The sequence below is a fragment of the Choloepus didactylus genome, chromosome 9, assembly GCF_015220235.1.
Source record: "Choloepus didactylus isolate mChoDid1 chromosome 9, mChoDid1.pri, whole genome shotgun sequence".
In the NCBI taxonomy this organism is placed as follows: Eukaryota; Metazoa; Chordata; class Mammalia; order Pilosa; family Megalonychidae; genus Choloepus; species Choloepus didactylus.
In genome coordinates this window covers 20,665,391-20,681,536 of record NC_051315.1, presented here as the reverse complement: position 1 = coordinate 20,681,536, position 16,146 = coordinate 20,665,391, and the positions used below count along the sequence as shown (strand labels likewise).

At 40.4% G+C, this 16,146-nt stretch overlaps 1 protein-coding gene across 10 annotated transcripts in view; it reads left to right on the top strand.

Annotated features, from left to right (window-relative positions):
• Positions 1-16,146, top strand: part of NCKAP5 (NCK associated protein 5) — a 1,340,286-nt gene that overhangs the window by 1,113,810 nt on the left and 210,330 nt on the right. For all 10 annotated transcript variants that reach the window (XR_005218940.1, XR_005218939.1, XM_037850400.1 and 7 more), the window contains one exon: positions 15,739-15,807. Coding sequence is in view for 8 of the 10 variants with exons in the window: in XM_037850400.1 (XP_037706328.1) it covers positions 15,739-15,807 (69 nt within the window). In the remaining 2 variants the exon portion in view is untranslated. The remainder of the gene's footprint in view (positions 1-15,738; positions 15,808-16,146) is intronic.

Here is a 16,146-nt window from a genome sequence, read left to right as displayed (position 1 = left end):
AGCAGATGCCAGCCACATGCCCTCCCAGCTAACAGAGGTTTTCTGGACACCATTGGCCATCCTCCAGTGAAGGTACCCAATTGCTGATGTGTTACCTTGGACACTTTATGGCCTTAAGACTGTAACTGTGTAACCAAATAAACCCCCTTTTATAAAAGCCAATCCATCTCTGGTGTTCTGCATTCCAGCAGCATTAGCAAATGAGAACAAATGGCAACACAGCTGTGCCAGTTTGGATGTATTTTGTCCCCCAAAATGCCATGTTCTTTGATGCAGTCTTGTGGGGGTAGTCATATTAGTGTTAATTAGGTTGGAATCCTTTGAGTGTTTCCATGGAGATATGACTCAATCAACTGTAGGTGAAACATTTGATTGAATTATTTCCATGGCGATGTGGAACCCTCACATTCAGGGTAGGTCTTGATTTGAATACTGGAGTCCTATAAAAAGAGCTCACAAACAGAAGGACCTCAGAGCAGCTAAGAGTGACATTTTGGAGAGCAGCTGAGAGAGACATTTTGGAGACGGCTGCTGAAAGCAGACTTTTGCTGAAACTTTGGAGATACTAGCCCAAAGTTTGCTCCAGAGGAGCTAAGAGAGGAAAAATTGCCCCAAGAGCAACACTTTGAAGAAAGCACAGGAGCTGAGAGAGGAGCTGGAACACAACCCCAGGATCAGCAGATGCCAGCCACATGCCTTCCCAGCTAAGAGGTTTTCTGGACACCACTGACCTTCCTTCGGTGAAGGTATACTCATGTTGAAGCCTTAATTTGGACATTTTCATGGCCTTCAGACTGTAAATTTGTAACCAAGTAAACCCCCTTTATAAAGCCAATCCATTTCTGGTATTTTGCATAACGGCAGCATTAGCAAACCGGAACAATAGCTGAGATCTGGTGTTTGCTATTAGGATGAACAGGTTCCTGGATCAAATTCCAAGCAGAATACAATCTGTAAAACATTAATATTGGCAGACAAAAAAGTGCCATTCCATCCATTTGAGAGCTGTTCCCAAGCTCCGTGATAGATAAGAGTGCTGATGTGCTGAAGCTGGCTCATACTAGCTTTTGAGAGCCAATTGTTAATTTTCAAGAATTCTGTGAGCCAGTTGTTAAACATGGTTATTGTTTTACAATTTAATATTTAGTAAAGTACATAAACATACTGTTAAATAGATTATATTCAAGGCAAAGGTAATACCTTCTCAAGACTCATCACTTTCTAATTCTTCTAAAAAATTTTACTATTGTCTAAGCTCTATGGAATGAACTTAGATAGTATAGTATGGAATACTATGGAATAGCATGGTGGGAACCCTATATGATGGCGTACTACTGCATATCTCTTCCCAACCCTGCGCTGGTGATGTTCACATTGGTTGCTTGAAACCAGCCATGATGGGAACATTTCCGTCATGGAAATTGGCAAATGTTGCAGGTCAGGTCTCTTTTCTCCCAGAGAGCCAGCCAGCTGTTAAACATTTGCCAGCACACTACTGGAGAGGAGTTTGTCATTTTGCTTAGGTGAGAATGTGAATCCTGGCTGCTGGGAGGCTGGTGTGTGCAAGCTTTTCGCTCCGGGCCCATGTCCCAGTGACTACCTGGTGTCTGCATGTCAGCATGGCTTTGTTATTCTCTACTCCATGCCAGTCTGAGGGGTTTAATTAGAGAGCATTTTGGGGTGGGGGGTGGGGGTGTTATATGCTGTAGTAGCATCAGCACCTGTGATGACTGGCCAAGATGTCAGACCTGATGCCTTTGCAGTGGCAAGGATTTGCAAAGTAGGTTTGAGTAGAAATAAGAAACAGAATCTTGGAAACATAAAAGGGAAATGTGCATCTCTTCCCTAGGCCAATTCCTATTTCTTTTAAAAATCCTAGTTGTAGTCTACTTCCCTTGGATGCAAGAATTGTATATGGAAAGGGTCCGAGTTGCAAATAGACTGGAGACCTTTCTGTGTTACACGTACTGTGCACAGTGTGGGGTTGCAATGCTCCTGCCCTCGGAGAGCTAAGTGGGGAGGAAGGCTGTGCTGGGTGCCATGGGGGCCCACAGACAGGCACTGGGCTCACCTGCACCCACAAATCAGAAAGGCAGAAAGGTGACTGTCTCATGTGTAGTTTGGAGAGAACTATGGATGCCACATTGTTCTTTTCCACTACCCTAGGACATGGTAGAGATTATCGTGAGCAAGTCCTTCTAGGTGTCACCAGGGAGCCTAGTACGTATCCTTGGTGATATGATTTCAAGGTGAAATCAAGTGTCTGCTTATCCCACAGCATCCCCACACTCCCTGTAAAGCTGCCCACTTTCTAACTCCTGAAATGCTACTATTGAAGATTCATTCCTTAATCCTCTATTAAAATGCAAATCCTCTTAGTGCTTTATTTACCAGTCATTTGAATCTTAATTTGAATGAAGTTATGAGTACCTTGTTTGAGAGCACTTTTTTTCTGTAGGGAGTGGGTAGCTGATGAATGGGCACCTGGAAGTGGGCGTAAGGAGGTAAGAGGGAAATGAGGGAAAAGAGTTCAAAGAGGGAGACTCAGCTGAGAGGAATTGGGACCAAAAACTAATTCTTTTAGGAAAGCTGTTTAAAAAATGCCTCATCCCAAGGGCCCAGGCTATACCTCTCTTGGCTGAAATATGCCAACCAACAGGGACAACTTCTACTCTGGCTAATACCCCTCCCCCTGCCCATGAGCTGCCAGTATAGCAGATGGGAGTTGTTTTACAAAGAACAGAAAGAAACTTATATTCATTGAGTCTTAGAATGTGCTGGGCTCTGTGTTAGACATGTTTTGCAATCATCACCTCATTCAAGCCTTCTCTACACTGTGACTTATTATTACTCCCATTTACCAAGGAGGAAACAGGCTCAAAGAGTCCAAGCGATTTGGCCAAGGTAATGGTAAGTAGGAGGTCAGGCCAAGATTCAAATAAGCAGCTATTTGACTCCAAAGGACAGGCTTCTTTCCATTATAAAAAAATAAGAATAAAAAGCACACTGTGGCTTCCCATCAGATGTGGATACATTTCTCCTAGAGTATTGGGTCCTTCCTACCACTCCCACCTCCTACCAACTCCATTTGCAGATCATTTTCCTGTATCCCACATAAGCAAGAAAATTATTGAGTTTACTTCTCAGTTTGTATTATGAAAGCTTTACATTTTATTATTTTCCAGACATAATTCAATATCATATAACATTTTTCCAAATCACACGCCTTTTTTTCTGTTGTACACATTCCCACACATACACCAAGAGGCTGTTTTCCCCCAATAATGAGAGTCAATGATGTGGGGAGAGAGATAGACTCGCAAACAGAATAAGAGAAAGGTAAGTATAAAATTATAAGGTGTTTTATCTACACAAAGTATAAATCATTATAACAGACACACTACTAGAAATAGCCAATAAGTACATTATAGCAAAGAGAATAGGCACCAAATTCCACGTCAAGATATTCGTGAAATCTTCCTGGTGTAGGTGACAAATTTTGGTGGCCACACCAAATTCCAGAGAAGCAGTGTGGTTGATTGGATCATGTACCTCAATCTTGACATGTTCTTAATCTTTATCCGCATTCCTGTGGGTGTGAACCCATTGTAAACAGGACCTCTTGAGCATGTTATTTTTGGTTAAAATGTATTCCACCTGAATGAGGGCAGGTCTTAAACCCAATCACTTGAGCCTTGGAAAGAGAACCCGGAAGTCATGGAAACCAGAAAGGAGAGAAAAGCGCCAGGTGACTGGAGGCAGAAATACAAGCCAAAGAACCTCAAGGATTCCTGGCAGCTAGCACAAGAATGCTACAGATGTCGGGGGCAAAGCATGGCCTTGCTGATATCTTGATTTGGGACTACTTCTAGCCTCAAAACAGAACCAGTAAATTCTGATCATTTAAGCCAACTTGTTTGATATTTGTCATGCCAGACTCAGATAAGCAGAAAAAAGCTCTTCAACAATTCAAAAGTGATGATAGCAAGGAGAGGAAAGGTGTGAAGACTGACTTCATTCTGAAGCTGATCCATCTGGGACACTAGTTCTCAAAGTGTGGTCCCCAGACCAGCACATCCTTATCCCCTGGAACCTTGTTAGAGATGCATATCCTTGGGCGTGCTCTAGACATCCTGAATCCAAACACTGGGGGTGGGGCCAAACAGTTTGTGATGGGGCAAGCATGCCAACTGATTCGGATGCACTAGAAGTTTTCAAACCACTGGACGAGGCCCCCTCCAAGGGTTTAGATTATGCAAGTACACAGAGGTTTCATTATGAAGTGTTTTCTGTTTACTCATTCAAAAATGAACCATGCACGGACAGTTTCCACATATAATGATCTCGTTATATAGATCCTGAATTCCTTGAGAAAGGGACGCCACTTTATGTGGATTTATGTCCCCAGTGTCTTGTGCTGGGCCTGGACCTGGTGGGCACCCCTCGTGTTTGTCGAGAACAAAAGCAAGAACTTTAGGATGCTGTGTTCATGTCTATGTGTATTTATGCCAGTGTTATACCTGTCATTGGTGGCCAGAACTTAGAATTATTTCCTGAAATTTTCCAGAATGACAAAATTGTCTTTAAGATGTGTAACAGCTCCAGTCATTGCCTGGGTTTGGAGACTGTGGCTCTTACAGGCAGATGGTGGAAAACACCCTTGAGCCAACTACCTTCCTTGCACGACCCCTTCAGTGGTCAGACACGATAAGATGGATGATCCAAAACTGAACTCTGGTGCCTTGAAAGCCACAGAAGCCCCACAAGTGTTGTCAATGACAGAGGGAAGGAGGTTCAATAGGAAGGTCCGGTCTATAGTGTCCTCTTTGGCCTTTCAGAGAACGTTTTCCTCTCTCCTCCTTGCTCTTTCCTCCACACCACTCCACCCCTGCTCAGTTTCTACTGATTTTATTTGCACACTGTCAGTTTGTTCTTTGTCATCATTTTTGAACCCAGGGTTCTCTCTGCAGTTGGGTATTGCCTGGCCTCTGACAGTATTCATTTTCATAATAATTTGACAATGCCTATACCCAGGATTCTAGCCTTGTAGGATGCCTCACTTCTGATAGCTGATGCAGATCATATGCACCTTTTTTTGGTTGTTGTTCAAAGCTGTAATATCCTTTTCATTTATTCTGATGAGTTTTTTTCTTGTTGTTTTGAATGTCTTCTGAGTAGGCTGAGTCAAAGGCCACCTCTCCTAGGAATATCTTTCCTACCTCATCCAAAGTTACTTGATTTTGTTTTGTCTGATCCTATTATATTATAGCTTTCAATGTGAGAAATTAATTTGTATCTTCTACTGGACTATTTCCTTCTTTGTGATAGCCACTGTTTTTTATACATCTTTGTCTACTTCCTAGCACAGTTCATAGTGTATAGCAAGGGCTGGGTAATTGAATGAATGCATGGAAGAATTGATCTTCTAGCTCATATCCTAAATATGATGCTTGCAATTATTTATTGTTCTGTAACCAACTACTCCAAAACTTTGAGTCTTAAAACAACCATTTTATTTTGCTTAAAAGTTTGTGGATCAAAAATTTAGGAAAGACCCAGCTGGATGGTTCATCTTCAGTCTATGTGGCAGGAGGACCCATTTCCAAGATGGATTCTTCTCTCACATGCCTGGCGTCTTGGAGCTCTTTGGCCTGTCTCTGCCCAAGTCATCTCATCCTCCAGGGCCTCTCCACATGGTCTGATATATTCAGACTTCAAGATATTCATACTAATGACGTGGCAGCTCAGGACTCCAAGAGCTGATGTTCCAGGAGGCCCAGGTGGAAGCTGAAAAGCTTCTCATGGCCTAGACTTTGAAGTTCCCAAAACAACACTTCCACCACATTCACTTGGTCAAAGCAAGTCATTGAGACCAGCCCATATTCAAAGGGATAAGGCACAAAGCATTTGCAACCATCTTTCATCTACTACAATGACAATATTAGTAATAAATGCAATTAGTATTTATAAGTGAGGTGTGAAAACTCAGTTTCATATACTTTAAAATATAGAAAAGTACATACTGTAAATATTCTGACAGTTGTATGAATGTGTCAGGTCACATATATTGACTTTTCATCTGGATGCTATAGACACCATAATAATAAATTGAGTTCATATTGACATGCACAAAGAGAAAAAATAGTTTATCATCTGTTTATTTTCTCCTTTGTCTGTAAGGTATCAATATGATATATCAGTGTGTAACCATGTGCGTGTATATGGCACTGTCATTGAAACGACATATATAACAGTGTCTGACATACTATTTTGGCACAACTTATTAATAAATTTAAATATTAAATAATTAATAAATCTAAGTACCAAAATGAGTTTTACTTAAATATATTAAAAATGCACGAATTTAACTCCCACTCCTTTGAGAAGAAGCCTGTAAATCATGATCCCTACCTCAAAGGGCTTACAATCTAGCCAGAGAAGAAGAGTAATAATTTTCATGGAACTGTTAACCTCAGTAGAAGGCATTAAATAATTAACTGTTAAATTGTATGGCCCCCTCCTTATGACAGTGTTCCAGCTATTTGGCAAATTGTTGTCACAAAAAAAAAAAAAAAATGGATGCTGAAACAAACAAAAATATGATGAGACATAGGATATTTACATCCTCTCTTCACACAAGATACGTATTACTTAAAAAGGGAAAGAAATACTTTATAATGGAAGAATCTGGCAAATACCACCTTAGCCAAGTGATCAAAGTTAACATACTCGGAATGGAATGAATTACTATTCATGTACCTCCTGATATGATACACTGAGGACACAATATCATTTCCGTGTTATTCTTGCCAGAAATGCATTAGCTTCATCTGATCATGAAGAAACATCAGACAAACTCAGATGGAAGGACATTGTATAAAATAACTGGCCTGAACTCTTGAAAAGTGTCAAGGTCATGAAAGACAAAGAGAGACTTGGGAACTCTTCCTTTACAGGAAACTAAAGAGATCTGATAACCAAACACAGCTGTGAGAACCTAGAGTAGATAGGGACATTAGAAGGATGACTGGTGAAATTTAAGGAAGGTCCCTAGAGTGGATCAGGTATTCTAGCATTGTTAATGTTCTGAATTTTATAACTGTACTGTGGTTATGTAAGATAATGTTCTTTTTTTTTTTAGGAAGTATACACTGAAATATTTAGAGGTAAAGGGGCATGTCTGTTATTCTCAGATGTCTTTCTTTTTTTTTTTTGACAAAACTTGTTTTCTATTTATAGGTATAAAATGAATGATAAAGCAAGTATAGTAAAAGGTTAGCCTTTGGAGAATCTTGGAGAAAGGAATAGGGGGCTTCCTTGTAAGATTTTCAAAATTTTTGTACATTTGAAATTATTTCCAAAAACAAAAATAGTTTTAAAGATTCAGATCTGAGCCAGACCATGAAAGATGAGTAAGATTTAGAACAGCCAGTGGGAAGGAACATGAAGCACATTCCTTCCTAGAGCCAGAGAAACAAAGGAGCAGCCTCAGGAACAAGGGCAGACCTTGATGAGATGCCCAGGAGCTGGGTCTGGCTTGGGAGATGAAGCAGCAAGGATAGAAGTCTGGATCCACGTGTAGGGGCAGATCGTAAGAGGTCAGCGATGCTTACAGAGGAGCTGCTGTTCTGTGCAGAAGGTTGTTATGTGAGACTCTCTCATCTGTGGAAAAATTTATTAAGCAAATTTACAGTACTAAAGTTTGTAAACATAATAAGCACAGAGAGAATTAATGTAGATCAGCAGGTTACAAGCATTAGCACAGTCATTTATACGCTCTGGCCAGCATATCTGTCCACTGTGAGGACCTCTAAAAACAGTTCCTTTCAAATATATATTAATTCACACCCCTGTTCTCCAGTAACACAAAAACAGTATGGATTTATTCTATATTGTTCTTAATATAATTTTATAAGAACATTTAAGGATTTTAAAGATGATACCAGAAACAAATTCAGATCATTGTAATTTGGAGTCATGGGGAAACCACACTGAGCAGGAAATCCCAAGTCAGGGACTTCCAAACATTATGGAACATGATCTAAGGTAAGAAATATGATTTACATCACAACGAGGTACACACCCATAAGCATTGCATGGCACCATATCTGACATGTGTCTATGATGTAATTGTAACACAAGTTTCAGGAAATAATACTCTCTCTCACCAAATGTGATGCACTGTGATATTTTCTATTTAATTCTAGTATTTTTCATTTAAAAAAAATGCTTGTCAGGACCCATTCAGTTTATTCATGACCCACTAATGGGTTGGTACCTGTGGTTTGAAAAACACTGTTCTAAGTGTGTAAGTTGAAAACAAAAGTTTTTGAATGTTATGGAAGACAAAGCTGAACACAAAGGCCTGCCATTACATTGACTAGAATATTCTAATTATATCCTCTGGGGCATATTGCTTTAATAACATAGTTATTTAAATGTGGAAAAGACCTCTATAGTAACATTTAGCATTTGCAGTCATGACACCTATATTTTTTTCTTTTCTTTCCCTCTCTGCCTTATCCTTTACCATCCTTACCATTCAGGTATTAACTATTTCTTTAAATCACATTTAATTAGGAGATTTTTTTTTTTTTTTGGTTGCTGTTTTTCCTCTGTTGTCCCCTGTTGGTAGCATGTTAATCCTGAATTTCTAATAAATGCAAATAGGCTAAAGAAAATCATGAGTTCAAGATTATTTTAAACTCCACTGGCATAATTGTTACTATCTCCATTGTCCCCTGAGACATGTAGGTTTACGTCAATTAAATTGGTCTCTGTAACTGAACACATTAACCATAAATGTGACTGTTGTGTCTTTACCAGCACCCTTTAGGTATTTAATTTGCTTGGCTGTAATAGATTGTCAGAGCTGTAAACATGAGGCAGGTAATGTAAACGGTGTAATGATGGTAATTATCTGAATGGATCGATTGCATGTTATTGCAACTTGATATCGTGGGTAGGAGCAAGATATAGACATCCCATATAAATTCCCATTTTCAGCTTTATTGCCTTGTACGTTTTTTTTTTCTAAGACATTTGAAGTAAAAACAACATAACTGGCATTGCCATTCTCTCCTTTATCTCTTCCCATTATCCTTTGTACTGCTGCCTTACTAAAAGCAATGGGTTCTACAAAAGCAAAATTTCTCCAAAAAAGCAGTGACTTTATAAACTTGGAATTCTAGCAGCTTCTGTGCTTCATGGTGTCCAAATATTTGAGCTCGAAGTCACTTTGTAGATTGGCTAGTTTGTTCCTTCATTCCTTATGTAAAGATACTCTAAACCCAGCAAGATTAATTGACTTGCTAAATGTTTACACAGCCTGGCATTGCCCGATAAACGGCAATGGGATGGAACACACCCATGGTTCCAGAATGTGGAACCTGAACCCGCCCTTCCACCTGAATGGAGACGAAGTGAAGGGTTAGACCAGCTGTGGGTCCCAGAAGGTGGTTGACAGGCCAAAAGCAACCCACAAAGGAAACAGCAAGTCTGGAGAAGCTTTCAGCTTAGTTTGGGTGGGGAATGAAGAGAAAGAATAGTCTACAGAGCCCCACTGTGGTTATAAGGGTAGAAGCACCTCCCGGGTGGGCGGTGGGGCTAGAAGTCTGTTCATCACGAGAATGGAAAGAACATGGCGGACAAACACCAGAGGGACTGGAGCAGTAGGTGGGGGCCAGCACGGATTCGTGCCCTCAAGAACCAAGCCGAAGCCAAGTGTTAGACCTGGAACTTGAAGAAGAGACAGTGTTTGAATCCTGGGTTGACTTCACACTGGCAGGAGCCCCTTCAAACCAACTTTTTCCCCAGTTATTTTTTCCCTGACTTTTTTGTGCCCACCCCCCCAAGGTTCAATCACTTTACCCCAATTTCATTATTGATCACCATAACAAAATGGCCTAAATCTGAAACTTCCCATCATGCATTTACCAAAGGAAACATTCAATCTACAAGAAACACAAAACTACATGGAATCCACGCTTTCTGCATTACCGGAAAACAGAGAACACTAGAACTTCAAATTATCGGATGGAGAAAAATCAACACTTAATACCAAGAGAACTGCCACTGCCAACCTGGGTGCCTAAGGGGAGGGTGGTGGCACAGAGGGGAGGGGTAGCTGTCCCAGAAGTACTTACTAATGCCACATGGTAATTACTGCCAACTGGTAGAGACAGGCTGGTTCCCAGCTCTTGAAAGGGTGCAGGATCTGAGCTGGCTGCCTCAGAGAGACATCATTTCCAGAGAGGAGGAGGCCGGGGGGGAAGGGGGAGGTGCCCTTTGGAGATGTGGTCATGAAGAAGAAAAGAAAGAGGAGAAATTTTGATTTATAGAAATGAAAGAGAATTACAAGACCAACCAGCCCCTTCGCCTGTCTCCCAATCATCATCCATTAAAGAGACTAAAACAAAGTTGGGAGCAAGAGGGGAAGAATAACATGTGAACATGCTATATTCTGATAAAGTAGAAGGAGTGCAACTACAACTCTGATAGGAAAAAGGAGAGGAAAGGAGTAAAGGGGATTGTTGCATATATTATAAGAGGAAATCAAACCGCACGATTTTAGATTAGTAACAACTGAAGTAAGACAAAAAGGATTAAGAACACTATAGAAGGAGAACAAATGAATGTCAACCATGCAGAGTGTTGAAAAAGGGATGGTGTTTGTGAATAAACACAATCAAAGCAAACTGGAGTCTACGGTCAACAGTAACATTGTAATATGCTTCCATTAAATGTAACAAAGGCAATATATCAAAGCTCAGTGTGTATGAGAGGGGGATATAAGGGACAGATAAGAGATTCTTGCTAGTGGTGATGTGTTCTGTCCTTACTATTATATTGTATTGTATGACATGTTATTTTTCTTTTTTATCATATTTTTTATTATTCGCTAAAAAAAAAAAAACTTGTAGTAATCAATATGTTCAAGTGCTGATTGTGGTGATAAATGTACAACTTAATGATGATACCGTGAATAACTGACTGTACGCTGTGGATAAATGTATGATATGTGAATATAAATCTATAAAATTGTAGGAAAAAATATGAATAGGAGTAAAAGTGTTGGAGAAAACATGGAGAGAGGGATGCACAGGCAGAATGGCATAGCCTTTCTGGAGGTCAGTGTGGTGGTTCCACAAAAAGCCAAGTATGTGGAGTCCATAAGGTCTTGCAACCTCATTATGGGGTATGTAATTGGAAGATCTGAGAGCAGAGACATGAACGGACATTTGCCCACTGGTGTCTATGGAGGCAGTATTCATGATTTGCAATGGGTGGTGGTGGCCTAAGGGTACACTGACTGAGGAACAGAATGGTGAACTGAACTGTGGTGTGTGCATACAGTGGAATATTGAGCAACTACAAGAAGGAGTGAAGCTGTGAGACACCCAACAAGGTGAATGGATCCTGTACACAGTATTTGAGTGAAGTATGCCAGAAATAAAGGCAAACACTGTAATGCCTCACCAATATGGACTGACTGCAATGTGTAAACTCAGAATTGAATCTTAGAACATAGCCTAACGTGGACATGACTATTGTAATAGTCCCTAGATTGTAAGCTCTTACAGCAGTCAACTCTATTCCTGAATTGTAATGCCTGTCTCTAAACTTTGAGATGCTGATCCCTTAGTGTATAACCTGGTTGGTCTCTGGAACATTGGGTATCTCTGTGACTCCTGAAACTCAGAGCTAGAGCTCGGCAGATATGAATATCAGTATTAGCACATACAGCAACTGTTAAAAAAAAAAAAAAAAAAAAAAAAAAGCTGAAAAAGAGCCCAGACTTCAATTAGTGATATGAATGAAGCAGATCTGGTTAAGACTAGGGCAAACTGGGCCAAAGGGTAAAGGTCAAAACTGACTGTGTTTTAAAACTTCAACTTCCGTATGAGACCAAGGGAAGAGATGTCTATTTGGTGCAGGATCTATATTTTCTAAACAGTGTAACTCTACAGTCGGTTTGTTCAAACACCACAATTATATGGAACTTTGAATAGGAAGTGAGATATGGAAGGTTTGTTTAGGTTACAGTGAAACAGTGACACATCCGAAAGTAATTTGGTCAGAGAATAAAAACACACTTGCAGGTCCCCCTGAGGAACTGGGGGAAAATGCGGAAGAGTTGGACATCCTCACCTGGACTGGTGTTGATGTTGTCACAAACATTGGGACTGGCAGTTTGATGTGCTGAGCCCTCGAGCATGGGACTTGCCCATATGAAGCTCATTACCGCAAAGGAGAGGCTAAACTTGCATGTAATTGTGCCTAAGGGTCTCCCCCTGAGTACCTCTTTGTTGCTCAGATGTGGCCCTCTCTCTCTCTAACCGAGCCACCTTGGCAGGTGAACTCGCTGCCCTGCCCCCTATGTGGGACCCGACTCCCAGGGGTATAAATCTCCCTGGCAACACAGGATATGACTCCTGGGGATGAATCTGGACCCGGCATCGTGGGATTGAGAGTATCTTCTTGACCAAACAGGGTATGCGAAATGAAATGAAATAAAGTTTCAGTGGCTGAGAGATTTCAAATGGAGTTGAGAGGTCACTCTGGTGGACATTCTTATGCACTATATAGATAACACCTCTTAGATTCTAATGTATTGGAATAGCTAGAAGTAAATACCTGAAACTATCAAACTCCAACCCAGTAGTCTAGACTCTGGAAGATGATTGTATGACAACGTAGCTTACAAGGGTGACAGTGTGATTGTGAAAACCCTGTAGATCACACTCCCTTTATCTAGTGTATGGATGGATGAGTAGAAAAATGGGGACAAAAACTGAATGAAAAATAGGGGAGGATGGGGGGATGATTTGGATGTTCCTTTTTACTTTTATTTTTTATTCTTATTCTGATTCTTTCTGATGTAAGGAAAATGTTCAAAAATAGATTGGGGTGATGAATGCATGACTGTATGATGGTACTGTGAAAGTTGATTATACACCGTGGATCACTGTATGGTATGTAAATATATTTCAATAAAACTGAATTTGAAAAAAGGAACGCTATAGAGGGACCTATAGGAGGTGGTGAGAAGGGGGTGGAGGGGGTAGGGGAGGAAGTGACCCCTCCCTGAGCGTATTTTTTGGTGTAGTTTGGCTTTTAGAATCTTGTTACTGTGCTACATATTCAAGAAATAAAATTAAATCAACAGGATGTGGGAAATTAAATTTGAATACTATTAGAAACAAATGAACTGAACTGAATTTCAGATGAGCAACATAACCACACTAAAGGAACCAATCTAAGTAGCTTTTGAACAGAATATTTGTGCTCTGTACCTTCATTCTAAAGCAAAAACAAATGGTGAGCTCTTCCTAGGACTATTTTGTAATATGATAATTTTGTGTGCACTCTAGCACAGAGCAAGTGAGTAACAAAATGATGTTGGAACCTGTGTTCTCACTGTAAAAGAAAGATACAAATATGAAAAGGGGAGGGCAAAGGAGAATCCTGTGAGGGTTGGGGTGTGTGTGTGGAAAGAGAGTGAGATCCTTCACTGAAAAGTACCGGAAGTAATGACTCCTGAGTAGCAATCGGCACACATAGCACCCAGGTCTTAGTTTCCAAATACCATTTCCCAACTAAAAGGAAACATGTTTCCCTGGAGACATGGCTCCTTTCAGAGCTAGGGCAAGGAAAAAAGCAAGATGAGCCTGAAACACATCTTGCTATACCAAAAAAGAAAATGATTAGAAAATAATAGGAACATGTCAAAAGCATACAGAAACCACCTTTAAAGGAACTCCCTTGGCCAGAGCTGGGGCAATTTAAGCATCAAAATAGTCAGTAATGACTTGTAACCCTTTGAATAATAAGGAATCCATGTGTTCATACTTAATAAATAGCTAGGTTGCTCAGTAGCTAGACAGCTAGATAGGAAAAGCACTTTCTTACGGTAGTAGAGTAGAAATCACTGTTTTGCAACCAAAATAGTAATTGATTCAGACAAAGAATCCTTGATGGATGCAAAAAATAAGTAGGTGAAAGTTTGATGAAGAATGGGATATTAACATAGTCTCAAAGTACTTCCCCACAAATTACTTGTTAATTATAAAAGGAAGGGAAGTAACTTTACAATGGAGAAATTTGGCAGACCCGCCTTAAGCAGGCGGTCACAGTTAATGTGTCCACAGAGAAGGAGCCAGCATCACTTCTGGGACATTCCTGCCAAACATGCACAACCTGAACTTCATTGCGAGGAGACTGCAAATAAATCCAAACTAAGGGACAGTCTACGAAATAATTGGCCTGTGCTTTTCAAAAAAAAATCGATGGCATGAAAGCCAAGGAACTATTTCAGATAAAAGGATACTAGATGAATGGCAACTGAAGGCGGTGCCTGGCTATGATTCTGGACTGGACAAAAGATTGCTATAAAGGATGTTGTTGGAGCAATTGATGAAATTTGGAATAAGAATGGTAGATCAGATAGTAGTATTGTAGTAATGTTATATTTCTTGAATTTGATAACTAGATTTGGTTGTATAAGAGATTGCCTTTGTTATGAGGAAATACACATTGAAGTGTTTAGGAATAGAAGACGTCACGTCTGCCACCTACTCCCAAGTTGGAGGGGAAAAAAAAGGATCGCTATTGAGAGAATGATGTAGCAAATGTGACAAAACGTTAGCAATTGATGAATCTGGATAAAGGATATGCAGGAGTTCTGTATACTATTCTTGCAACTTGTCTGCAAGTTTTAAATTATCTCCAAATAAAATGTTGAAAAAAATTGATGGGAGGAAATAAGAAGGAAAAAATGTCAATCTGTGTATCACCTAAAAAGCATGCCATAAATTTTTTTAAAATTCTGATTTATGGCCCCATACTGTTCCGCTCCCCATACCCCCCATTATGAATGTCAAGGATGGTTCTCATGAAGGGGTAGGTGGAGCCTCTGCTTGGTGGTGAAGAGAGGGTCACTGTCACTGCTGTGGAGAAAGGTTTGTTTGCCCCATTCCAGTCTGAGGTGGGGGCTGACAGGTGCTGCCCTGACCCAGGTCACCAGAGGCAGGTACTCTTCTCAAACCACCATGCCATGCCCCTTCTAAAACTTCATATTCTGTACCAACTACACCTCCCCTCTATTATTGCACGTAGCAACTGGGCAGCCATATTCAACATAGTACCTGTTCAGTACTCAGATAACCCGCATGGCTCCGGAACCTGAAAGCAGTTAATTAATAGAAAGGAGGTGGAGGGGGGGGAACAGGGATGTTTAAATGTGGCTCAATCCTTCAATATAAGAATTTAACACATTGTTATGTTCCAAAGTTACTGGTAAACAATGCAATGCATATGACATGTTCAGTTTGCATTTGGAATTAGGCATTTGTGAATTTACCTGAGATTCTCTTCTATGGCCTAAAGCAATATTGGACTGTGAGGCTGTGACAGGCCTAAATGAAGTGGATTAAGGCACTTCTTGCATCTGCATTTCTGTAGAATGAAATAAACATTGTAATCTTTTTATGGAACACTCTCACATCAAGTCATGATTTGATTTTCCTTAAACTGTAATGTATTTTTATGAACAACTTGATAAGACAGAAGTCATTCCTGAGATATTTATAATAGTACTTAGAGCAAACTTGTCAAAGGTACTTCTAAAAAGATTGTTTTGGATCCTGAGGAGATATTTTTAGGAACTGGATCGAATATGCTGTCACATAACACAGCATTTCATTGATTTATTTATATTATGTTTGTATCTTCCTGCAGGCAGAGAATTCAGCACTGGCTTTGGAAAACGAAAATCAAAGGGAACAGTATGAGAGATGTCTTGATGAGGTAAGGGGGATGGATTGGGTTCATGGTGACACGCTGGGCTAGTTAGGGATCCCCCGAAGGTATCCAGTGTACCTGTTACTGGCTTCCTTAGAACCAGGGGCCATTGAGAAGGAGAGCCTCTCCCCACCCCATCCCATCCCACCCCCTCTGCAGCCTCCTCCCTCTGTAATTCCTCATACAGGCTTCTGCAAATGCCTTTTGGTTATTTTGATACTCCGTGTGGCACAGTTAGGGTAAGCTGCACTGTATGTAAAATTCATTCTGCTCAGTAAGGGCAAGACCTGCCTGTGATGAGAAAACCACTGCTGCCTTTCCACTTGGATGCCATTTCTGAAAAAG